The sequence below is a fragment of the Jaculus jaculus genome, chromosome 3 (assembly GCF_020740685.1).
Source record: "Jaculus jaculus isolate mJacJac1 chromosome 3, mJacJac1.mat.Y.cur, whole genome shotgun sequence".
In the NCBI taxonomy this organism is placed as follows: Eukaryota; Metazoa; Chordata; class Mammalia; order Rodentia; family Dipodidae; genus Jaculus; species Jaculus jaculus.
Window position 1 is genome coordinate 160,286,262 of NC_059104.1, and position 26,454 is coordinate 160,312,715.

General features: G+C 42.1%; 1 protein-coding gene across 3 annotated transcripts in view; it reads right to left on the reverse strand.

The window, feature by feature from the left end:
* The window catches only part of Pcf11 (PCF11 cleavage and polyadenylation factor subunit), a 38,176-nt gene extending 25,935 nt beyond the window's left edge, over nt 1-12,241 (reverse strand). For all 3 annotated transcript variants that reach the window (XM_004658301.3, XM_045145128.1, XM_045145127.1), the window contains exons 1-5: nt 11,691-12,241; nt 7,949-8,074; nt 6,190-6,378; nt 5,688-5,882; nt 1,692-2,809 (exon numbers count right to left, since the gene is read on the reverse strand). In XM_004658301.3, coding sequence (XP_004658358.1) covers nt 1,692-2,809; nt 5,688-5,882; nt 6,190-6,378; nt 7,949-8,074; nt 11,691-11,882 — 1,820 coding nt within the window. In that variant the 5' untranslated portion in view covers nt 11,883-12,241. The remainder of the gene's footprint in view (nt 1-1,691; nt 2,810-5,687; nt 5,883-6,189; nt 6,379-7,948; nt 8,075-11,690) is intronic.
* Between the last annotated feature and the right edge of the window lie 14,213 nt (nt 12,242-26,454).

Below are 26,454 nucleotides of genomic sequence, written 5' to 3' on the forward strand. Positions count from 1 at the left end.
CATCCATTCTGTCTACCTGCCTATTTCTTTATCTGTCTCTCGAATAAACAAAAATATTTTTAAAGGTGACAGAAAGCTAGAAGAAGACATTCTGCATGCAGTTCAATGGGAGAAAGAGAAATCACCAGTGAAGATCCTCATCAGTGGACACTGCAAGCCTTATATTTGGCCAGCCAGGCCAAATGAGTCAACAGGTGCAATAGTGGCATGTCAGTTATTGGAGAAACCAACTGCCCTCTCATTGGACTGGAGGCCCACTCCACAGGAAGGGAATACATCCCTGATGTTGAAAACTTAAAACACGGGTAGTCATGAGCCCTAGGGGTGTAACATCTGCTGTTGTCTGGCCAAATGTATATACTATGCTTATCAAACTGCCCAGTAAGAACTTCTGTTAATGTTCACACCCTTATATTAATGCTACTGTCACTTTTGGTAGAGAATCTTCTCTTTTCAGATGGCAGTGACCCTGGGACGACTCAGAAGGTATCATGGTGATGGAAAGAAACGACCACAGTGCTCAGTATTGCAATATCTCTATCACACCTTCCAAGGCTCAGGGTCTAATGTGGAAGAGGTGGCAGGAAGAATGCCAAAGGAAGGGCAGGACTCCATATAACATGTTCCCTCCAGACACAAATGGCCTGGATATCCATGGCCTCACAGTGCCTGACACTACCTGCATAAGACCATCATAAAAGGAGGAAAAGATCAAGAAATCAAAAGTAAAAGAAAGACTGATTGAGATGGGGAGGGGGTATGATGGAGAGTGGAGTTTAAAAGGGATAAATGAGGGAAGGAGGGTATTACCATGGGATATTTTTTATAATCATGGAAGTTGTTAATAAATTTTTAAAAAAAATTTTAAAGGGACTAGGAAAATATATATTTTTTTTAAATAAATAAAAAAAAATTGCTGGGCATGGTGGTGCACACCTTTAATCCCACCACTTAGGAGGCAGAGGTAAGATCACCTTGATTTCAAGGCCACCCTGACACGACCAAGTGAATTCCAGTTCAGCCTGGACTAGAGCCAGGCCCTGTCCTCAGAAAATAAATAAATAAGAACTAAAATGCATACAGCATTATATAACTTTATCAAAAATGACGCTGAGCCGGGCTGGAAGGATGGCTTAGCAGTTAAGGAGATTGCCTGCAAAGCCAAAGGACCCAGGTGTGATTCCCCAGGACCCACTAAAGTGGCCAGATGCACATGGGCGCACACACGTCTGGAGTTTGTTTGCAGTTGGAAACCCTGGCGTGCCCATTCTCGCTCTCTTTCCCTCTTTCTCTGTCAAATAAATAAAACATAAAACCTCATCTTAAAAGGGGTGGGGGGACTAGAGAGATGGATTCACTGTTAAGGTGTTTGCCTGCAAAGCCAAAGGATCTCAGTTTGATTCCCCAAGACCCACATAAGCCAGATGCACAAGGGGGCGCATGCGTCTGGAGTTCATCTGCAGTGTGTGTGCCCATTCTTTCTCCCCCTCTCTCAGATAAATAAGTAACTTTTTTTTTTTAATGTTAAGCCGGGCATGGTGGTATAGGCCTTTAATCCCAGCACTTATGAGAGAGGGGTTGGAGGACCACTGTGAGTTTCAGGCCACCTTGAGACTATAAAGTGAATTCTAGGTCAGCCTGTGCTAGAGCAAGCCCCTACCTCTTAAAAAGAAAAGATGTTATTATCTTACCTTTTATTTTCTTCCCAACCAGATTTCCATCTTTTAGCAGACTTGGAACTTGGCCAGTTTTCAATATTCTCCTTTGGTTCAGTACCTGACTTCATAGAATGTTGACTTGCACTTTCCTGGGGTCGTTCATCTTCAGTCTTTTTCAAACGTCTTGGATCTCGAATATCTTGTTTAGTACTTCTCTTAACATTTCTTTCTTCTCTGGAAGATGGCATGAACTCTTCCATGTGGGACTGCTTGACTCCTGATTGGCGAGTCTTTCCAGCTTTGGGTGTCAAAGTTGGAGACATACTTCTTTGTCTTCTTTTAGGCGATCGCCTATCTCTTCTCTTTGGGGAATGTATAATAGGTGACCGAGACTTGGGTGATCTTGACCTTGATCGCTTCCTAGTACTTGATCTCCCTGGTTTTGTCCCCTGTTTTTCCAATTCTTCTGTTACAATATCCTGTTTCTGTACAATGCCATTTATGATCTTACTTCTACTTCCCATCAGCCTGTGTTCAGATGATTTCATGTGCTCATCTTTATCCTTTTTGTCTGCAGTTTTTCTTTTCTCTTTTACATCTTCATCTTTGCCATCAGTCTTATCCTGAAGATGTTTTTTCAATCTTGGATCTCTCTTGCTCATATCAGACAACCTCATACTTTCAGATTCTTGATTTTTCAAGTCTTTTGTGTGGGATAATTTATTTTTCAAAGGTGATGGGGATTTGGATTTAGATTTAGATTTAGAATCAAATTGCTCAAGTTCTTTCTTGGTTATTTTTTCACCTGATTTACTTTTTTCCTGCTTGGATGAATTTAGTTTTTCTGAAGGTACAGTTTTACTTGCCTTAATATCAGACTGGTTCAATGTGTTCATTATGAATTCTTTCCTATGACTTTGTTCTTTGCCATGAGAAGAATGTTGACTCATCCTGTTAAGGCGCGGATCCCGGTTAGTTCCTTTCAAATCTTGCATTTGTAAAGATGGTCCTGGTCGACTTTTGTCAGGTTGTATAGGAACCTGATGGGGAGTTTTAACTGCCATAGTGGGAATTTGGGAAACATGTAACTTAGATGGTGCTGAGCCAGGTCCCAAGTTGGCTGTCTCTTGTTGAACACTAAGAGATACTGCCTAAAATATAAAATATAAATATAAAATATGTCAATAGTACAAAACCTGTAGAATATTTCATTTCCTCAATACAATAAAGACTATAAAACTTTCATCCAGGACTGGTGGCTCACACCTTTAATCCCAGAACTGGGAGGGAAAGATAGGAGGATCACCTTGAGTTCGAGGCCACTCTGAGACTACATAGTGAATTCCAAGTCAGCCTGGACTAAAGTGAGACCCTACCTCAAAAAAGAAAAAGATTATAATGCTTTCAATAATCAATATTGTATACTTCTAGCATATAATTGTAATTTTTTAAAGTCCATGTACCTAAACCTAAATGACCTTTTAATTTTTTTGGTTTTTACGGTTTTCAAGGTAGGGTCTCACTAACCCAGGATGACCTAAAACTCACTATGTAGTCTCAAGGTGGCCTCAAACTCACAACAATCTTCTTAATCTTACCTCTGCCTCCTGAGTGCTTGGATTAAAGGCATGTAGCACCAAGGCCAGCTCTGTTACTTTTTGAAAGTTCTGTACTGTGTGATTTTTTTAACATAATCTCTAAACACATGGAGAGAAACCTCCTTATCCTAACTATTGAATTTGAAATTCTAAGCCACATTGTACAGAAAAAAAAAATGCTAGATCACTCCATTCCAGCTGTGTTGCACAAGTCAAATTCATTCTAGTTAAAGTCTATGCTATAAATTTATTTTCTCCCAAATCACTGTTAAAGAACTTACACGATTCTGTCTTGACAGATTGTGTGTGTGTGTGTGTGTGTGTGTATAACTACATTCTCAAATAATCCCAGGTGTTAAATAAAATAACAGTCTTTCATGCAAAAATAAAAATTAGAGCTGGAGAGAGAGCTCAGCAATTAAGGCACTTGCAGGTGAAGGCAAAGGACGCAGGTACAATTTCCCAGTACCCACATAAAGCATGCACATATGGTGGTGCATGCATCTTGAGTTCATTTGCAAAGGCTGAAGGTCCTGGCATGCCCTTTCCTTCCTTCCTTCCTTCCTTCCTTCCTTCCTTCTTTCTTTCTCTCCCCCTCTCTCTCTTTCTCATAAACAAAATATTTTTAATTTTTAATTAAACTAAAAAAATTTTAAACTAAGTATGGTGGCACACACCTTTAACACCAGCACATGGAAGGCAGAGATAAGAGGACCGCCATGAGTTCGAGGCTACCCTGAGACTACACAATGAATTCCAGGTCAGCCTGGGTTAGAGTGAGACCCTACCTCAAAAAAATAAACAACCAAAAAATTTTAATCCCTGCACTCGGGAGGTAGAGGTAAGAGGATCAGTGTGAGTTCAAGGCCACCTTGAAAATACAGAGTGAATTCCAGGTCAGCCTAGACTAGATTGAAACCTTACCTCAGAAAATGAAAAAAAAAATTTTTTTTTTAAATTCTCCTAGGTCTCATTTGATTGATGACTTCTAGAAACCTGATTTATTCATGATACCCATAAAGCATTAAAAGACTACTTAGGGGCCAGGCATGGTGGTGCATGCCTTTAATCTCAGCACTTGGGAGGTAGAGGTAGGAGGATTGCCATGACGTCAATCAAAGTCCTGAGACTACATAGTGAATTCCAATTCAGCCTGAGCTAGAGTGAGACCCTACCTCGGAAAAAAAAAAAAAAAAAAGACTACTTAAGCCAAGTATGGTGACATGTGCCTTTAACCCCAGCACTCAGGAGGCAGATATAAAAGGACTGGTGTGAGTTCGAGGACAACAGAGAGTTCCAGGTGAGCTTGGCCTACAGTAAGACCCTAAGCCTCCCTCATTAATAAAAAATAAAATGAAATAAACTATTTAAAAACATTAACCACAATACACATGCCATCTTAGAATTGAAATATTAGATATACAATAATATATTAGTTAAAATTAAAGTGCTGGGGAGATGGCTCACCAGTGAAAGGTGTTTGTTTGAAAGCATGATGGTCCAGGGTTCAATTCCCAGCCATTCATGTAAAACTAGGTGCAAAAAATGGTACAAATGTCTGGCATTCCATTTGCAGCACCAAGAGACCTTAGTCTGTTTTTGCACAGACACCATGTGCAAATAAATCAATAAGTGGCCTGAAGAGATGGCTCAGTGATTAAAGGTACTTGCTTACATAGCCTAACAACCCATATTTGGTCCCCCAGTACCCACATAAAGTCAAGATACACAAAGTGGCACATGTATCTGAAGAATTCATTTGCAGTGGCAAGAGACCCTGATACACTCCTTCTATCTCTCTCTACTTGCAAATATATTTTTTAAATTTTTCAAATAAACTTTTTTTAAAAAAACTAAAATGCTGGGCTTGAGAGTTGTCCTAGTGGTTAAGGTACTTGCTTATGAAGCCTAAGGACCTAGGTTCCATTGTCCAGAATCCAAGTAACAAGATGCACAAGTTGGTGTATGCATCTGGAGTTCATTTGCAGTGCCTAGAGGCCCTGGCATGCTCATTCTCTGGCTAAATAAATACATAAAATACATAAAAGATAAAAACTAAAGTGCTGCCAGGTGTGGTCGGCACACACCTTTAATCCCAGCCTTTGGGAAGCAGAGGTAAAAGGATAGCTGTAAATTTGAGGCCACCCTGAGACTATGTAATGAATTCCAAGTCAGCCTGAGCTAGAGCAAGACCCTATCTTGAAAAACGAAACAAAACAAAAGAACACAAGGTGCTACCAAATACGATAGCAATCTAATCTATTTATAGGAAATGGGTACAGTGAGTTTCATATGGATATAAAAAATACTCCAGACTTATAAACTAAATACAACTCGTGAAAGAATACAGTATCAGTAAACTAACAAAATACAATTCAAATACAAAACATTGACTTCCCTACTGGTAGATGTTTAGACCTCCCTTACTTACCAGCTGTGCCTTAGCCTGCTCTAACTCCAGCTCCAGCTTCTTCTGCTGAAGCTCTAATAACTGCTTCTGCTTTGCCAGTAGCTGCTGCCTGATTAGTTGTTCTTGGGTAAGATTCTTCTGTATATCAGGTACAATCGGAGGAGTGGAGATACTGGGGGAACTGACTACTGTACCAGGTGTTGAAGGCTCCTCAGGCTGTAAGAAAAAATACTGTTAAGAAAAACATAAAAAGAAAGCTAAAGGCCAACTACAATCTAATCAGCTAAACTCATAACTTTATTATCATAAACAGCCAATCATGCTTAAGACATATACAAAAAATTGTTCAGTAATTTTAAATGGCAAACACATGTTACATAAATAACAAATGTAGTTCAAAATGTACATACTTTTAATATTTTTTCAAGCTGAACTGATGCACTTTTGCTTCTTGCCAAGTTCTAGGTAAGTTAGCACTTGACAGTTAAAAGTACCAGTATATACTGTTCATATAAAAACTTACCGATTTATTTAAAAATTTGGGATTCACATGGATGCTAGATGTGTTCACATTGGGGGGTAGAGGTTTAATAGGCCAAGCAGGATCTAATGAATTAACTCTGACATCCAAGGCATAAAGTTTCTTCAAAGGGAATATTTCATCCCATGTGGAACGTAATTTAAATAAACTTTTTCTAGTATTTTCATCCACCTAGAACAACAGAACAATTCTATGGCTTGTTAAATTATTATAGAATGTTATATATAGTTAAGTATAAAATGACTTGCTACTTCTATGTATGCTGCCCACCTGAAACGTACACTACAAATTATCCTTCAAAAGAATGAGGAAAAGCAGCCATTATTATGTCTTTATGCAAGCAACCAAACAAGCAAGGTTTTGCATTTTTAAAAGTACTAACTATCTCTCATTTTAGGGCCTGATATATTCCCAACAGTACTCACTCAGATGAAAATATAGAACTATGGTTTACCCGATAGCAAATTGTTAAAATATTAACATTGTAGCATAAAGTTAGAAAAGATAAAACTATAACCAAACTATATACTATTGTTGGTCCCTATGAAAAGGTACCTTTGGTTAGAAGGCACACTGAGAACTTTAATTCCTAAACTCCTAACCATTGATAAGTGTATATAATTTTTCTGCTCACATGTGTAATGGTCATAATAGCCATTTTTAGAAACCTAGCTATCAGAACAAAAATAGTACTATTTTAACTTTAGGTCTTAATTATATTCTTGTCTTTGAAGAATATATATTTACAAGGTCATTTTTAATCAACTTTAGTAAAACCTAGCTAGCTTCAATGAAATTATCTACCAAAACATCCAAATAATTTGAACATGCACTGAAACCAGTTAAGCTCCCTCAAATTACTTAGTACAAAGCTGTTTCTCCTTAGCCTCAGCTTACTATTTGACAAAGATCTACAAATACACTAGACACTTCTAATGTCATCTCAAATGTAGCTTTCCAAATTTTTCCCATGTGTGCTTTTTTTTTGAACTTAAGTCTCTTTTCTAATTCCAACTACCCAATTCTATTATTCTGACAACTGTAAGTACAATATTGACTATATGCACAACTGTAACAAGTGCATCCACTAACCTCTAAGGCCAACTATAAATTACTATTAGAAAACAATCTTTAAGTCTATTTAAGTTTCCTCGGTGTAAAAGAAAGCCTAACCTCAAAAAAAATCCCTCCTCTGTATTACTCAAACTATCAGATGTCTTAAAGGAAGTTAGTCTCCACTTATGGAAAGCCTTTCTTCTAAGCACTGAATAAAAATATTTCTAAAATAACCTAAATTGATAGGCCCACCATTCACACAAAACAAACTTTAACAAGAAAACAAAACAGAAAGCATCCCAGGAAAAAAGGTTTCAAGAATCAGACACACACTGGATTATTCTCCCCCCATCCCCAACACACACAAAAATTAAAACAATGAAACTGAAGTAATCTTGAGTTTTAGCTCTTTTTGCCCATATTGATGAAATGTCTTCAAATGAACAAAGCTCAGTTTTTTGAAAAATGCACAATTCTTGAAGTTAATGAACATATCCTAGTCTTGAATGGATAAAATCCCAGAGTCTGCTTTAAAGATCTAGCATAAAACATCAGCATTAGCCACTTTCCATGTAAAAGTACTTGACAAATACACAAGACATTTTACCACCCAAGAAAACCCAACACAAGGCAAATATTTATTTAATCAGGAACACATTAAAAAGGTTTCTAAATGTATATATACCTTTTCAAACACACAAATAAATGTTGCAACTAGATTTTTAGTAAAGGCAGTGAGATACTCTCTTCCAACGTTTTTCACGATAGAATCCATGAGGTACATAACAGGAAGCTTCTCTGAGGAAGGAGCCTGAATAAAAAGAAACTGACAAGTTTAGTATAATGAATTTCCAAATAATTATTTTTAAATGAGTTTTAAAAACCTAAATACAGACCTCTATGTTTGTTGGTACAAAATACTTTTCAATTGATGTTAACTTTATCAAATTAAGTGTTCAACCAAGTACTCATCTCTCACAATGATCTTTTAGTTGGACACACAAAAGCTCAGAATTATCAGGAAGAAAAACTATCTCTAGTAGTATTCACTTAACACTGGACAGTTTCAGTGCATGTGGTAAAAAAAAAAAAAAAGGCCTGTGTTCTAAGTGACAATAAAATAGGAGGGAAAGTTATTTCCTGTAATCCACATGTCAGCTTTGGGATCAATATTTATGGTGTGCCTAGACTCAAAGTTGTTAAAGAGCTGTGGCAGAAACCCTAGTTTCGAAGGATAATGTTATATATTAAGAGTCCACAAAGCTTTGTTACCCATAAAATCATTAGGATTACTTTTCTATAATCCAAACCAAAAAAAAAAAAAAAACAAAAAACACACACACACTTGACATTCGAAGTCAATGCTAAGACACTTAAAACCTGCACCTAAACCTGTGGGAAGGTGCAACTTTGTTCCTGATACAAGAAAAACTGGATGGAGGAGCTGCTGAGTCACGTAAATCAGGTAGAGCTTGACTTTGGAAACCTGGATGTCTTGAAGATTTTCTTCACAGCATGGACTCTCCGCCGAAATATTTTCCTCTGACATGCACAAACCAGGGGGTGTAAACTTTTGCTGAGCCAGTAATGCTGATATAGGTAGCCTTATTCAATGTAGTTGCCCCAGTTCAACTGCAATGCCTACCCACCACTGCTTTTAGAAGGTACAGCAAGGTTCCAGAAAGAAAGCAGGTTCTCAGATTTTGAGGAGCATAGTGTTAACTCTGACTCCACAGGAACACCCATAATTTAAAAAATAACTTAAATTCATCCCCATATACCCACCATGTGTATAAGAATCACTTATCCATAGATAGGTAAGTGTAGCTAGGGTAGGCTCAGAATTCGAGTACTCAAGGTCTAATTCACAAAACCAGCTGCCCCTTACAAGTGTGTAGAAATGCTCTTCCATCTGTTAGCACCTTTACTGTGTTATTCAAAGAAACCTTTGAATATGAATTTGTAGGAAAAAATCTTTTAACATAAGAGTTCACAAGGCCACTTTTATGTGGACAAGCTCTTAAGTACCAAAATGTCAAATGCTTCATTGCTGTGTTTTTACCTTCCCATGTCTTGTTTTATACCATTTAAGTAAATATTGCACTTAAGATAAATAGGCTCTCTTTTAACACCAATCAGTAAGCTGGTTTTTATTGTAAAAGTGAAGTCCTTTATTTGTTCACTACTGCTACCTTCTGGGCTGGGAAGAGTCAAATCTGGTGAATCCCCTAAACTTAGCACTGCTGAGACCTAGAATAAGGACATAAACACTCACTTCCAGAAACAAAGCCAAGCCACTTGCTACTAAATGAGCATCCCTCCCCTCACCCTCACCCCACATAAGATTGTTTCCCCAAAGTGACTTCAGTCTGGCTTTTCAAAAATAACCAGGAAGCGTGTGCCCAAAAAATTCAGCTGTCGTTTACTGGCGAATCGTCCATTTTCGCCACTTTATGCAACAGAAACACAAATACAAGTTTTATGTGATCACTATTATCTGGTTTAGTTTTCAGTTCTCCAAGGTCTTCAGGATCCGTTAAAAATAAACAAAAAAGCTGTAGTGACAGTCTGAGCGACTAACCATTAGGTGCTGTGGAATACCAATACCCAAAATACAATTAGATTTTGAAAATTGTTATTTTCTTAAAAGTGGAAGTGCTGTTCTTTTTTAAAAAAAGAAACTTATGTTAGGCCTTCAAAAAGACAAAAAAAAATTTCACATCCAACATGTGGTTATCAACCAAAAGTTGAGTATGAGGAACATTTCCTTCTTAAACCTCATACTTTAAAAAACAACAGCTGTTTCACACACATACAGAACAAGAAAAGGTGAATGAAGACCTGTTTTAGCTGTCAAAATGAACATGATAAATTTGTTGAGCCCTTAGGAAAAACAACTTTTTTTTCACTCTTTAAGTTATGAAAGGATCACCTGCAACCGTGTATCTTGTGATTTACGCGAAAGAGTGGATTGAACCTGAAGAATGAACCCAAGTCACTTAAAGACTTGTTTAAAACACACAACCACGTAGATAAAAAGTCTTGGAAACAAATTCTACACCTTACAAAGGTAAATAAAAAAGACAAATACATATTTTATATGTTTTATTCACAAAATTTTATAATACCAGTCACACATTTCAAAACCATTTATTAAGAGTCAGACCACTCAGTTTTACACTAGACAGAAACCGTCTCTAAACAATATATTGGTGGTTGTTGTTAAAGTGGCCTTTTAAAAGGGGTTCACTCTGCTAAAAGGAGGCTCATCCTGATAATTGCAATCGCTAACAACTAGAAAAATTAAACCTTAAGTACAAGCTTGAAAAATAACTTAAAACGTATGACTACTGGGAAGCGGTTAAGACTCATTATAACTAAGTTTAACAGTAACTTGACTTAAACGATGGCTCCGAAGAGGAAGACTACAGGGAAATAAGGTGTCAGAGGACCACTTAGGTCAAGGGGGTGAAGAAAAAAGCAAGCCTTCACTATCAGGGAAGGGAGAAAAAGAGAAAAGGAAGAGGAGGAGGGGCTGAAATTTTTCAGAGAAACTACAACTATTTGTTACCCACTGGGCCAAGTTCTCTCTCCACCTACAGGTTGGATAAGACCCCCCCCACACACACATCCAAACCCCACCCTCAGCCCAATTTCCCTATTGGGGTGGGAGCAAATGAGACACTCCCATCGGAGAATTAAAAGTTTGACCTAGCCGCCCCCACCCCAAAAGGGGGCTGACGGGTGCGAGCAGCTGCCTGGCTGGCAGGGAATGGATTCTCCTCTCTTCCCTTTCGCATCATGTGCTTTGCAGGCGCCATGTTGGGCTCCTAACAGGCCGCTGCTCCACTCGGGGCCAATTCCCTACACCCACCCACAACAGCTCGCTCCCAGGTCCCCCTTCACCTCCTTTCCAACCCACGGAGCACCATGACCCACAAGGGCACTGAGGGAAAATGGGAACGCCAAGTCCCCACCTTCCCGGGGGCTTGGGGGGGGGGGGGAGCTGTTGCTGAAGATAGATTGTTTTAACTCTTCCTTCCCCAAACCACAAACTGCCTGCAAGTCTACACGCCCCCGCCCCAACCCCATCCCAAGGGGCTCTCCAGACGGACGCGTGCGAGTGCGGGGACGTCCGAGGAGGTGGTGGCCCTACGCGGGGAACGGGGAGCGGAAACTGGGCTCCACCCTGGATCCTCCCCACTCCCTTCCCCGAGCGAGGCCCACGCTCCGAGCCCCGGGGCCGGACCCCGAGCCTGAGTGGGGCGGGGAGTGGGAGGTTGGAGAGGAGGAACTCCGTCCTGCCCCCCCGCCCCTGCCCTCCCGCTCCACGCCCGGGCGGAGGGGAGCGAGACCTGGGGACGAGGCTGGCGCTAAAAAAATCAGGGAGGATTAGAAGAATAGGAGGCTGCGGGGTGTATAAAAACCTTGGCGGTTTGGGCCTCGATGAGAGAGACGATCTCCTTGGCGAAGGGCAGGTTCTCCTCGGCTAGAATGGTCAGCATATTGATGTGCGGTTTGCTATTGAAGGTCAGGTCTTCGAGCGACGACTGATAATCCCGACAGGCGTCCTCGCGGGCCCCGGCAGCCCCGGCCTCGGCCGGCGTCTGCTCTGACATTGCGCCGCGGCCCCCCTCCGAGGTCCGCCGAAGCCGCCGCCGACACCCCGCCTCCCCGCCGACACTCCTCTTCCTTTCTCCCCGGGGTCTCCTCTCGCGGCTCCGGCTTCACCACATGCTGACCGCGGAGGGAGGGAGGTGGGGGTGGGTGGGTGGTGGTGGTGGTGGTGGGGGACGACACAGGGGGGAAACCTCGGGGATGAAACGCCGCCGTCTCACGGGTGATCTCTCCGTCCACTTCCCAGCCGCCGCCACCACCACCGAAGCTTCTTTCTCCACACACACAAAATGGCGGCGGCGGTGGCGGCTCCAGCTCCGAAAATGTCTGTGTTCCCAACCGCTGCGTCGTGCGAAATGAGCTAAGGGGAGGGGAAATGCGCGGCGAGAGGGCGGGGCCGTTGGCGACGCCGAGCGCTATTGGCTCGCCCGCCTGACGTCACGAGCCCCGCCCCCGGACCTTCCGCAGGACATCCTGGCCTCGCCTTCTTCGCCCCCCCCCTCCCACCCCCACCCTTCGGCCCCGTACGGGGCTTTCGCAACACCTAAGGCATCGATGCGCGCTGCGAGAGACGGCGCTTTCTCATTGGCTCGTTCGTAAGGGAACTGTTCGGTCACTTGTTACCATAACAACCCAGTAGGGACAGCCAATAGGGCTGAGGAAGACTATTTCCTCGGACCAACCCAACCAGTTGGAAAAAGCCCCGCCTCCTTACCTTTCGTCCCTCCCTCGTGCAGTCCTTTAGCCAATGGGCGGCTCCGTCAATCATGCTTGCTCCCGCCTGCCCCGGCGGGGAGTGAAGCTGGGGAAACAAGGCTGGGCCCCGGCGGGTCCAGGCGGCCGAGTCTCAGGTGCTCCTGAGTGGCTGGGCGGGGCCGCCGCCGGGCCACAGTCCCTGGGGCAGTTCGGGCGGTGGAGGAGGAGAGAGGGGGCGGAGGCGCCCTGTAGACCCGGAACCGTGGGCAGAGTCTCGGCTGCACGCCGCTTCCCACTCTCGTAAAAACATCCAGGCTGGCTCCCGGGAGTTGAGTCCCCAGGAAATGCGTTTTTCAGAGGGGGCGTGGGAGTGAGCGAGGCTGGTCCCTAGGAGGTGGCTGAGGTGCGAGGAGCCGGCTGTCTTCTCCGGCAGGGGTTTGTTTGCACAACAGCCACACCCAGCCCCAGGCCTCTCGGCTCCCACTTTGGCATCCTCAGAGTCCTGGGCCCATAGGGAAAAATAGAGATCTCGTGCGTTTGTTTCAACTTCCAGTAATCAAGTTTTTTGTTGTTTCCCCGCCCCCTCCGAATCGGGTTCTAGTTGCCTAAACTGACCTGGAACTCACTTTGTAGTCCCAGGCTGGCCTTGAACTCACAGCGGTCCCTCTTACTAAAGTCTGGGATTAAAGGCATGCGCCACCACGCCCATCCTCTGGTGGGATTTTTTTTTTTTTTGGAGGTAGGGTCTCACTCGAGACCAGGCTAACCTGGATTTCACTCTGTAGTCAGGCTGGCCTTGAACTCCCCTACCTACGCCTCCCAAGTGCTGGGATTAAAGCCAAGGGCCACCACACCGGCCTTTTTTCTTTATTCTTTTCTTTTTGTTGTTATTGTTGTTCGTTTGTTGGGGTTTTTTCAAGCTAAAGTCTCCCTCTAGCCTTGGCTAACCTGGAATTCAGTATTCTCAGGCTGGCCTTAAATTCACAGTGAGTGATTCACCAACCTGTGCCACCACTCCTAGTGTGTAATTACTTAAACTGGTGGTATGGTGGGCGTCCTTCCAAGCATAAGAATTCTGTCGTGAACAGTAATACAGTAGAAGACTAACTGCGCTTAGGACCCAAATCAAACTAGTCTAGGGTTGCCTAAAAATGAATAGTCAATATATACATACTGCTTGATAGATCCAGACCTTCTCACTTCAATGTCATTTTGCTTTTGCACTGTGCATCCCACCAACTCAAAGAGCCAGCTAGAGATTAGCTAGGAATGTAGAAAAAAGGCTGGACTTAATACTTGGACTTTAGTGATACAGACTTATCAGGACACAGCATGGCTAACAGCGTAAAGGGTATGATCACCATGTTCCAAAAACCAATTCATACTTCCAAGGTTTAAGAACTACATTTAAAAGTCGGACATGGTGGCACACGCCTTTAATCCCAGCATCAGAAGGCAGAGATAGGATCTCCATGAGTTCAAGGCCACCCTGAGACTACACAATGAATTCCAGGTCAACCTGAACTAGCTGAGACCCTACCTCAAAAAGCAAAAAAAAAAAAACATTTGAGCTGGAGAGTTGACCTAGCAGTTAAGATGCTTGCCTGCTAAGCCTAAGTACCCAAATTTGATTTCCCCAGTACCTACATAAAGCCAGATGCACAAAGTGGCACATGCATGTGGAATTTGTTTGCAGAGGCAAAGGCTACCCTGATATTACCTAGCGAATTCCAGATCAGTCTGGATTGGAGCAAAACCCTACCTCAAAAAAACTAAAATAATATTTTAGAATAAGTAAAGTTAAAAACACACAATTATCATAACAAACTTTGTAAGCAAACCATATGTCAAAATATACTTAACAAACAAAAACCAAAAGCCAGCCACATTTATACAATGGAGTTCTACTCAGCGTAAAGAAAAATGAAGCTATGAAATTTGCAGGAAAATTGATGGATCTGGAAAGGATTATACTAAGTGAGGTAACCCAGGCCCAGAAAGCCAAGCATTGCATGTTCTCTCTCATATGTGGATCCTAGCTAGAGATGATTGGGCTTCTGTGTGAGAAGGAAAAAAATCAGTAGCAGAGGAGGTGAGCTAGAAAAGAGATATAAAGGGAAGAAAGAGAAAGGAAGGGGGGGGGGTACTTAATGGGATGCTATTGTATATAAGGCCAGATACACAAGGTGGTACTTGCATCTGGAGTTCGTTTAAGGTGGCTGGAGGCCATGGAGTGCCCATGCTCTCCCTCCCATTCTCTGTGTCCTTCGCTCTCTCTCTCTCTCTCTCTGTGTCTCTATCTCTCTCATTATCATAAATACAATATATATATATTATAAATATTATGTTATATTATATGTATATATATGTAAGTCGAAAAATAGATTAATGGGGTGAAAAGGCCCAAAGTGAGGTCAGGGGAAGAGATCGAGTAAAGGAAAGGTGGAGGGAGGGCTAATCAAAATCTAAGAGGATATAAATAAATCATATGGAATCCCACTTTTTTGGACAATGGAATACTCAGGAGCCGTAGATTGTTGCTAGAAATTTTGCAGTGCCAGGGATGGGATACCTTCCAGTGAGTTGATGGCCAGTGAGGTCCCTGATGCCCCCAAAACATTATAGGCCATTGTTGAGTCCCTTGGTTTCCCACCAGTAGATGGTAAGACCCTATTGCTAAAGACCCCACCTACTTGGGCGGCAAGGCCACTGAGTAATCCTGCTGGAACTGAGCTTATAACCTTCATGTAGACCAGCTGTCAGAAAGCTGGAAGAAGCCACTCTGTATGCAGTTCAATGAGAGAAAGAGAAATCACCAGTGAAGATACTCAACAGTAGACACTGCAAGCCTTATATTTGGTCAGCCAGGCCAAATGAGCCAATGGGTGCAATAGTGGCACATCTATCATGGTGGACCAACTGCCCTCTAATTGGACTAGAGGCCTGCTCCATGGGAGGAAATACATCCCTGATACTGAAAACTTAAAACGGGTAGTCATGAGCCCTGGGGATGTAATGTTTGCTGCTATCTGGCTAAATGTATATACTATGCTTATCAAACTGCCCAGTAAGAACTTCTGTTAATGTTCACACCCTTATATTAATGCTACTGTCACTTTTGGTAGAGAATCTTCTCTTTTCAGATGGCAGTGACCTTGGGATGACTGAGAAGGCATCATGGTGCTGGAAGGAAGTGACCGCAGTGCTCAGCACTGCAATATCTCTATCACACCTTCCAAGGCTCAGGGTCTAATGCAGAAGAGGTGGCAGAAAGAATGTCAGAGCCAAAGGAAGGGTAGGTCTCCTTACAGTGTGCTCCCTCCAGACACAAAATGGTCTGGATATCCATGACCTCACAGTGCCTGACACTACCTACACAAGACCATCATAATAGGAGGAAAAGATAATGACATCAAAATAAAAGAGAGACTGATTGAGAGGGGGAGGGGATATGATGGATAATGAAGTTTCCAAGGGGATAGTGGGGGGAGGGAGGATATTACCATGGAATATTTTTTATAATCATGGAAGTTGTTAATAAAAATTTAGGCCAGGCGTGGTGGCTCACGCCTTTAATCCCAGCACTCAGGAGGCAGAGGTGGGAGGATTGCCATGAGTTTGAGGCCACCCTGAGACTCTATAGTGAATTCCAGGTCAGCCTGGGCTACAGGGAGACCCTACCTCAAAAAAAAAAAAAAAAAAGGAAAAAATGCCAGAACTGAGGAAATGCTCAGCTATTAAAGGCAAAGCCTGTTGGCCCAGATTCGAGTCCTCATTAACCGTCATCTAGAGTTTGTTTGCTGTGGCAAGAGGCCCTAGCACTCAAATATTCTCTCTCTCAAAATTATTAAAACCAAAACGAGAAACTAAGCAACCTTTTGCCTTTTGTATATTTTTCAATAATAACAAATAAATATTCTTATCAAAGTGAAAAAAAATTATATAAAACAACCTAGGTGTAGTGGTTCATGCTTTTTGTTTTTGGTTCTTCAGGATAGGGTTTCACTATAGCCCAGGTTGACCTGGAATTCTCTATGTAGTCTCAAGGTAGCCTGAGTGCTGGGATTAAAGGCGTGTGCCACCACGCCCAGTTTTCATGCTTTCAATTCTGGCACCCAGGAGGCTGAGGTAGGAAGGACTACTGTAAAAATTCTCTCTATATAGGAAACATTCACATGTTTTCTATTACTATGAGAAAATGTATTATACAAAATAAAAATGTTTATTATAAAATCAGCCGGGTATTTTGGCGCACACCTTTAATTCCAGCACTCAGGAGGTAGAGATAGGAGGATGACTGTGAGTTCAAGGCCACCCTGAGACTACATAGTGAATTCCAGGTCAGCCTGGGCTACAGTGAAACCCTATCTCGAAGAACCAAAAAAAAAAAATATATATATATATATATGGTGTAAATCTTGTGCCAAATGCTTAAGATAACTATTTGGAAGCAAAAGTTAAAATTAGGAAATGTCTAAACTAGGTGTTAGATCATGCCTATAATCCCAGCACCCAAGAGGTTGAGGCAAGGGAACTGCCTCAAGTTGAAGGCTACCCTGGGCTACATAGTGAGATCAAACAACAACAAAACAAAACAAAAAGAGAAAAAGGGCTGGAGTGATGGCTTAGCGGTTAAGGCACTTGCCAGCAAAGCCAAAGGACCCAGTTTAAATACCCCAGTACCCACATAAGGCCAGATACACAAGGTGGTACTTGCATCTGGAGTTCGTTTAAGGTGGCTGGAGGCCATGGAGTGCCCATGCTCTCCCTCCCATTCTCTGTGTCCTTCGCTCTCTCTCTCTCTCTCTCTCTCTGTGTCTCTATCTCTCTCATTATCATAAATACAATATATATATATTATAAATATTATGTTATATTATATAAATTTATTTATTTATTTATTTTGGTTTTGCGAGGTAGGGTCTCACTCTAGCCCAGGCTGACCTGGAATTCACTATGGAGTCTCAGGATGGCCTTGAACTCATGGAAATCCTCCTACCTCTGCCTCCCGAGTGCTGGGATTAAAGGCATGCGCCACCACGCCTGGCTAATAAATAAATATCTTAAAAAGAAAGAAAGACATTTGGTCTGTGAAATCATATTTTCCTGCAAACAAAATTGACCTGGAACTCACTCTGTAGACCCAGGCCTCACACAGAGATCCTCTTGCCAGGGCCTCCAGTTGCTGCAAATAAATTCCAGACACATCTACCATCTTAGATATCTGGCTTTACATGGGTACTAGGGAATAGAACTTGGGTCATTAGGCTTTGCAGGTAAGTGCCTAAACTGCTGAGGCAACACTGCAGCCCTTTTTTTTGGTGGGGGGAAGGTTTGTTTTGCCTTTCTTCAAAAAATAAATAATAAGAAATCAAACAACCCAATTAAAAATGGGCTATGGAACTAAGTAGAGAGTTCTCAAAAGAAGAAATACAGATGGCATATAAACATCTAAAAAAATGTTCTACATCCCTAGTCATGAGGGAAATGCAAATTAAAACTACTTTGAGATTCTATCTCACTCCTGTCAGATTGGCCACCATCATGAAAACAAATGACCATAAATGCTGGCAAGGATGCAGAAAAAGAGGAACCCTTCTACACCCTTAGTGGGAATGCAATCTGGTCCAGCCATTGTGGAAATCAGTGTGGAGGGTTCTGAGACAGCTAAAAATAGATCTACCATATGACCCAGCTACAGTACTCCTAGGCATATATCCTAAGGATTCGTCTCACTATCTTACAGATACTTGCTCAACCATGTTTGTTGGTGCTCTACTCACAATAGCTAGGAAATGGAATCAGCCGAGATGTCCCTCAGCTGATGAGTGGATGATGAAGATATTAGCACATTTACACAATGGGGTTCTACTCAGTAGTAAAGAAAAGTGAACTTATGAAACTTGCAGGAAAATGGATGGATCTGGAAAGGATTATATACTAAGTGAGGAAACCCAAGCCCAGAAAGCCAAGCATTGCATGTTCTCTCATATGTGGATCCTACCTACAAATAATTGGATTTCTGTGTGAGTAGCAATAAAACTTAGTAGCAGAGGCCAGTAAGCTAGAAAAGAGATATAAAGAGAAGAGAAAGGAAGGGAGGGGATTACTTAATAGGATGGTATTGTGTATACGTAAGTAGAAGGACAGATTAATGGGGGTGAAAAGGCCTAAGTGAGGTCAGAGGAAGATATTGAGTAATGGAAAGGTGGAGGGAGAACTAATCAAAATATTACAGGATATAGCCGGGCGTGGTGGTGCACGCCTTTAATCCCAGCACTCGGGAGGCAGAGGTAGGAGGATTGCTGTGAGTTCGAGGCCACCTTGAGAATACAGAGTGAATTCCAGGTCAGCCTGGGCTAGAGTGAGACCCTACCTCGAAAAACCAAAAACAACAAAAGAAGAAACAAAATATTACAGGATATAAATAAGTCATATGGAAACCTACTTTTTTGGACAATGGAACACTCGGGAACCATAGATTGTTGCTGGAAATTTTTCAGTGCCAGGGATGGGATACCTTCCAGTGAGTTGTTGGCCAGGGAGATCATTGATGCCCCCAAAACATTATAGGCCATTGCTGAGGCCCCTGGTTTCCCACCAGGAATAGATGGTAAGACCCTATTGCTGAAGACTCCACATACTTGGGCTGCAAGGTAACTGAGAAATCCTGCTGGAGCTGGGCTGAAAACCTCCTCCATGTCGACCAGCTGACAGAAAGGTGGAAAAAGCCACGCTGCATGCAGTTCAATGGGAGAGAGAGAAATCATGACTGCAAGCCTTACATTTGGCTAGCCAGGCCAAATGAGCCAACGGGTGCAATAGTGGCATGTCCATTGTGGGGGAAATCAACCGCCCTCTAATTGGACTGGAGGCCCGCTCCATGTGAGGGAATACATCCCTGATACTGAAAACCTACAACAGGGGTAGTCAGGAGCCCTAGGGGTGTAATGTCTGCTGCAGTCTGGCTAAATGTATATACTATGCTCACCAAACTGCTCAGTAAGCATTTCTCTTAATGTTCATACCCATATATTAATGCTACTGTCACTGCTGGTTAGAGAATCTTCTCTTTTCAGATGGCAGTGACCTTGGGATGACTTGGAAGGCACCATGGTGCTGAGAAGAAGTGACAGAGGAGTGCTCAGCACTGTAATATCTCTATCACACCTCCCAAGGCTCAGGGTCCATTGCAGAAGAGGTGGCGGAAAGAAGGTAAGAGCCAAAGGAAGGGTAGGACTCCTTACAACATGCTCCTCCAGACACAAAATGGCTTGGATATTCACGACCTCATACTGCCTGAAACTCTACACAAGACCATCATAATAGGAGGAAAAGATGATGACATCAAAATAAAAGAGAGACTGATTGAGAGGGAGAGGATATGAAGGAGAGTGGAGTTTCAAAGGGGAAAGTGGCAAGAGGGAGGGAATTACCATAGGATATTGTTTACAATCATGAAAGTTGTCAATAAAAGCATAATAATAATTTAAAAAGTGTTTCTAGGACTGGGGGAACTTTAAAAAAGAAAATTATAATAATCCGGCTGGAGAGATGGCTTAATGGTGAAGGCACTTGCCTGCAAAGCCAAAGGATCCAGGTTTTATCCCTCAGGATCCATGTAAATCAGACGCACAAGGTGGTGCATGCATCTGGAATTCGTTTGCAGTGGCTGGATGCCCTGGCACACCATTCTCTCTCTCTCTCTCTCCCTCCCTGTCTGCCTCTTTCTGTCTCTCAAATAAATTAATTTAATTGATATTTTTTAAAAATTATAATAGCCGGGCTGGGGAGATGGCTTAGTGGTTAAAGTGCTTACTTGCAAAGCCTAACAACCCAGGTTTGATTCCCCAGTACCCATATAAGCCAGATGCGCATAGTGGCATATATGTCTGGAGTTCATTTGCCTTGGCTAGAGCCTCTGGCACACTCATTCTCTCTCTCCCTACCTCGCTTCCTCCCTCTCTTTCTTCTATCTGACTCTACTCAAAAACAGATAAATGTAAATAAAAATGTTTGAAAATAATTAAAAAATTATAATAGTGAACTATAATTCATATAATAAAATCAAAATGCATGTACCTATTATAAAAAAAAAAAAAACTACATACGCTGTGAACAAGCTTAAATCCTTCCCTGGCTTTTCATGACCTTCAGGATCAGATTCCAAACTTCCAGGGCTGTTATGTTATGGGTATTCCCAGCACGTGGGCAGTGGAAACAGGATTTCTAAATCCCAGGCCAGCCTGAGCAACATAGTGAAACACTATCTCAAACAACAAAATCCCAAGTCCTAAAAGCTACCCTACACTTTGCCTCTGTCTACCCTTTCTGCATACAAAGTCAATCTTCCTGATTCTCAGTATTTCAGACCCAAAAGCCTGTTTTTAAAATATCTATCTATATATTTTTAACCTGGACTGGTGGCACACATCTTTAATCCCAGTACCAAGTGAATTCCAAGTCAACCAGGACTAGAGCAAGAACTACGCTGGAGAACTATATATATAATTTTTATCTATTTATGAGAGAGAAAGAGAAAGAGGCAGATAGGGAGAGGGAGAAAGAGAATGGGCATGTCAGAGCCTCCAGCCACTGCAAAGGAACTTCAGACGCTGTACCACCTCATGCATCTGGCTTATGTAGGTACTAGGAAATTGAACCTGCATCCTTAGAGTTCACAAGCAAGTGCCTTAACCACTAAGCCGTCTCTCCAGCTTCGTATGAGCCTTTTAGTCCCACCAAGGATCCTTCCTTTCTCAGTGTCATTTCCTCTTCTTGTTCAGCATTCCTTAACATTCTCTCCCCACAGCACCCCTGCCTCTCCTCTTTCCCAAAGCAGGTCTTTCTTCACCTCCAAATGAAGCTACAGACCCTATTGTACAAACAGAATCTCACTACATATCCCAAAATGGACTCAAACTCACATCCTCCCATGTCTAGTCTCCCAAGGGTGAGGACATCTCAGGTACTGGCATGACAGATCAGTACCTTAAACCCAGCTATCCCTATCTTTGAAAAAGCTTAACAGAAATCCTATCTCCTGGTAATAGGTTGTTCTTGCAACCTTAACCTATCCCCACTGAGGTACATTTAGGTTGTTTATAGTGTTTTATGAGTAATGAGTAATGACTCGGATAACACCTTTTCTCATTAATATAGGACGACAGATGCTGCACCAACCTCACTCATAGTCCCTTGGTGCACATTGTTTCCTTAAACACTTCACTCAAGCACCTGAGACTAGCCTTGGGCTCTCATTGAGAGGAGAGAGGTTGGCCATGCCAGCATGGTGGTGCATGCCTTTAATCCCAGGACTCGGGAGGCAGAAGGATATTGCCGTGAGTTCCAGACCACCCTGAGACTACATAGTGAATTTTAGGTCAGCCTTGGCTAGAGCAAGACCCTACCTCGGGAAAAAAAAAAAAAAAAAGAGAGAGAAGACAGGTTGGTCCACTAAAGGGCAAGGCACTAGCCACCCCTCTCCCCAGCAGCTCCCCTCTGTGATGGATAAGAACTGCAGAATGAGTACCCCGGCTTCCTTAGATTAGACACCCATGAGGCAAGTTGTATGTACTCTCCCTGAGTAGGATTGAGCTCTGGTTACCCAAAGGAGTCATCTGCTAAATAATTTTCCACCCATATGATCTTCCTTCCCTGTTTTCTCAGTGATTCTGGGATCTTTATCCAAATAAAGTATTTGTACTCATCTCTTCAATTTAGGGACTATTTCATGAAGAACCAAACCTAAGATATTATATTTTCTGACTTAGTCATTCAGTAATGATTAAAATATAATTGCCAGCTCAATGGTAAGTGTTGCAAATTCTGACATACATAATGCTGAGCAGTGTGACTCATAGACTCCAAAATACTGGTATAAAGAATGCTTGTTTAGCAAGAATCATTTAAGGGTTTTAATTTTTTTAAACATGCATCCAATTATATTTTATTTATTTTGTAGAATTCACTAGGAATTGCATGTAGGATCTGGCACATGGTAGGCAAGTACCACTGAGCTACATTTATCCCCACCTTTTTTCTTCTTTTTTAAATTTTAATTTTAATATTTTTATTAACAACTTCCATGATTATAAAAAATACCCCATGGTAATACTCTCCCTCCCCCCACTTTCCCCTTTGAAATTCCATTCTCTATCATACCCCCTCCCCCTCTCAATCAGTCTCTCTTAATTTTGATGTCATGATCTTTTCCTCCTCTTATGATGGTCTTGTGTAGTAGTGTCAGGCACTGTGAGACCATGGATGTCCAGGCCATTTTGTGTCTGGAGGGAGCATGTTGTAAGGAGTCCTACCCTTCCTTTGGCTCTTACATTCTTTCCTCCACCTCTTCCGCATTAGACCCTGAGCCTTGGAAGGTGCAATAGAGATATTGCAGTACTGAGCACTGCGGTCATTTCTTCCGTCACCATGATACCTTGAGTCGTCCCAAGGTCACTGCCATCTGAAAAGAGAAGATTCTCTACCAAAAGTGACAGTAGCATTAATATAAGGGTGTGAACATTAACAGAAGTTCTTACTGGGCAGTTTGATAAGCATAGTATATACATTTAGCCAGATCACAGCAGATGTTACACCCCTAGGGCTCATGACTACCCCTGTTTTAAGTTTTCAATATCAGGGATGTATTCCCTCCCACAGAGCAGGCGTCCAGTCCAGTTAGAGAGTAGTTGGTTTCCCCCTTAACAGACTTGCCACTGTTGCACCCATTGGTTCATTTGGCCTGGCTGACCAAATATAAGGCTTGCAGTGTCCACTGTTGAGTATCTTCACTGGTGATTTCTCTTTCTCCCATTGACCTGCATGCAGAATGGCTTCTTTTAGCTTTCTGTCAGCTGGTCGACATGGAGGAGGTTATCAGCTCAGATACAGCAGGATTTCTCAGTGGACCTGCAGCCCAAGTATATGAAGTCTTCAGCAATAGGGTCTTACCATCTATTCTTGCCCACCTTTTTTTTTTTTTTTGACAGTCTTGCTAAGTTGCTCTGGTTGCCCTTGAACTTATTCTTAGCCCAAGCAGTCTGAACTTGTGAACCTTCTGCCTTAGCCTTCTGACCACTGGATCCAGCTTCCTATTTTGTTTCCTATCACATTTGAGACATGTTTTCCACAGCAATAACCATTATTTATTAGCATATTTTAGTAATGCATTAAGGGCTTTGGGATCACATAAATCCAGGATAGAGCCCCACATCTTATGTTTTAATTTTCTGTTACTCTTATTTAACTAAATGAACTTGTCAAGTAATTAATATCTCAAAGCACATTTTTCTGTTTTTTTTTAATATCTTATTGATGTATTTATGTAAAAGACAGAGAGAAAAAGGCAAAGAGAGAGAGAGAAAGGGCATGTCAGGACCTCCAACCACTACAAACTAACTCCAGACACATGTACCACCTTGTACATCTGGCTTACATGGGTATAGGAGAAGTGAACCTCACTCCTCAGGCTTTGCAGGCAAATACCTTAACTGCTAATCCACCTCTCCAGCCCAGTTTTTTTTTTTTTTTTTTCAAGGTAGAGTCTTGCTTTAGCCCAGGCTGATCTGGAATTCACTATGTAGTTTCTCAAGGTGGCCTTGAACTCACTGCGATCTTCCTACCTCGGCCTTCCCCCAAGTGGTGGGATTAAAGGCATGCACCACCATTCCTGGCTCTCTGTTAATTTTGTTTTGTTTTATTTTGGTTTTTTTTTTTCTGAGGCAGGGTCTCATTCTAGCTCAGGCAGACCTGGAATTCACTATGTAGTCTCAAGGTAGCCTCAAACTCACTGTGGTCCTCCTATCTCTTCTGCTGGGATTAAAGGCATGCACCACCACTCCCGGCTCTGTTTTGTTTTGAGACAAGGTCTCAGTATAAAACCCTGGCTGACCTGGAACTCATACTGTATACCAGGCTGGCCTCAAATTTGCTACCGTCTTCTTGCCTCTATCTCCCAAGTGCTGGGATAACATCTGAATTTCAAAGCATCACTCCACATTTTTTGTTGTTGTTGTTGTTTTTCAAGGTAGGCTCTCACACTAGTCCAGGCTGACCTGGAATTCACTATGTAGTGTCAGGGTGACACTCCCAGTTTTTAAAACATCACTTACTTATTTATTTAATTATGATTTTATTTATTTATTTATTAGATACAGAGTGACAGAGGGAGAGAAAGAGAGAGAGAGAATGGGCACACCAGAGCCTCTAGTTATTGCAAATGAACTCCAGATACACGTGCCACGATGTGCATCTGACTAATGTGGGACCTGGAGAATTGAACCTGGGTCCTTAGGCTTCGCAGGCAAGTGCCTTACTGCTAAGCCATCTCTCCAGCCCAGCAGCACCCCCCCCCTTTTTTTTTTAGCTTTTCAAAGTAGCTCAAGCTGACCTGGAACTCACTCTGTTGTCCCAGGCTGGCCACAAACTCACAGTGATCCTCCTGTCTCTGCCTCCTGAGTGCTAAGATTAAACACATGTACCACTATACCCACCTAAGCATCATTATCTTTAATGTCTAAAATAAATTTTTTTTTCAGCCAAGGTATGGTGGTATAGACCCATAATCCCAGCACTTTAGAAGGCTGAAGGAAGAGAACCTTGAATTCATGGCCAGCCTGGTATAGTAAGCTGAGTTTTGAGCCAGCCTGGATTCCATAAGGAGATATCTGTCCAAAACGACAAAATAAACCCTAAAATTTTACTTTGAAAGCTAAAATTTCATTTGAATTATCTACTTAAATCAGCCTGCAGCATGTGAAGAAGGCTTTTGGGTATGTGGTGCTGGGGATTGAGCCCAGAGCCTACATTCATACAAGGCAAACACTCTATCACTGGGCTACACCCACCCCACCCCCAGTCCAAGACATCTCTAATTTTAGGAGAAAGAACAGCAATTCAGAGAGATTAATAATCTTGCCAAAATCTACTACCAATAAATGCCATTACTAAAATTAGTGCTACTATTTCCTGATTCCTCAAACCAAGCTCTTCTATTCCATTCCATTCCAAATCAAGCAACAAATTACTAAGGCAAGTAAGCACTATCAAATGTCCTGTATTAAGGGTGATAGAAGACTGTGGCCCTCAAAATTAAGACTAATCTGGCTGGGCGTGGTGGTATACACCTTTAATCACATTGACCAGGAGGCAGAGGTTGAAGGATCACTGTGAGTTTGAAGCCAGCCTAAGACTACATATTGAACTCTAGGTCATACTGGGCTAGAGTGAGACCCTAACTTAAAAAAAAGAAAAAAGAAAAAAGAAAACAGGCCAAGTATGGTGGCGCACACCTTTAAACCCAGCACTCAGGAGGCAGAGGTAAGAGGATTAACCATGAGTTCAAGGCCACCCAGAGATTACATAGTAAATTTCAGGTCAGTCTGGACTACAACAAGATGAGACCCTACCTTGAAATTAAAAAAAAAAAAAAGACTTAAATCTGGTTGTTACACAAAAATCACAAAACTGGGCTGGAGAGATAGTTTAGAGGTTAAGCGCTTGCCTGTGAAGCTTAAGAACCCCGATTCGAGGCTCAACTCCCCAGGACCCATGTTAGCCAGATGCATAAGGGGGTGCACGCATCTGGAGTTCATCCGCAGTGGCTGGAGGCCCTGGCATGCCCATTCTCTCTCTCTCTCTCTACCTGTCTCTTTCTCTGTCACTCTCAAATAAATAAATAAAAATAATAAACAAACAAAAAAAATTTAAAAAAAATCACAAAACTATGTTAAGTGAGAGATTCCAAGTAAAATAAGATTTCCCAAGAAATACACATAATGTGAATGCCAATAGTCCAAGATAATTTCTTAGAAAATATATATTGTCCTAAACTTACAGGCACCTGCATTTCTGTGATGATTAATCTGATTGTTAATT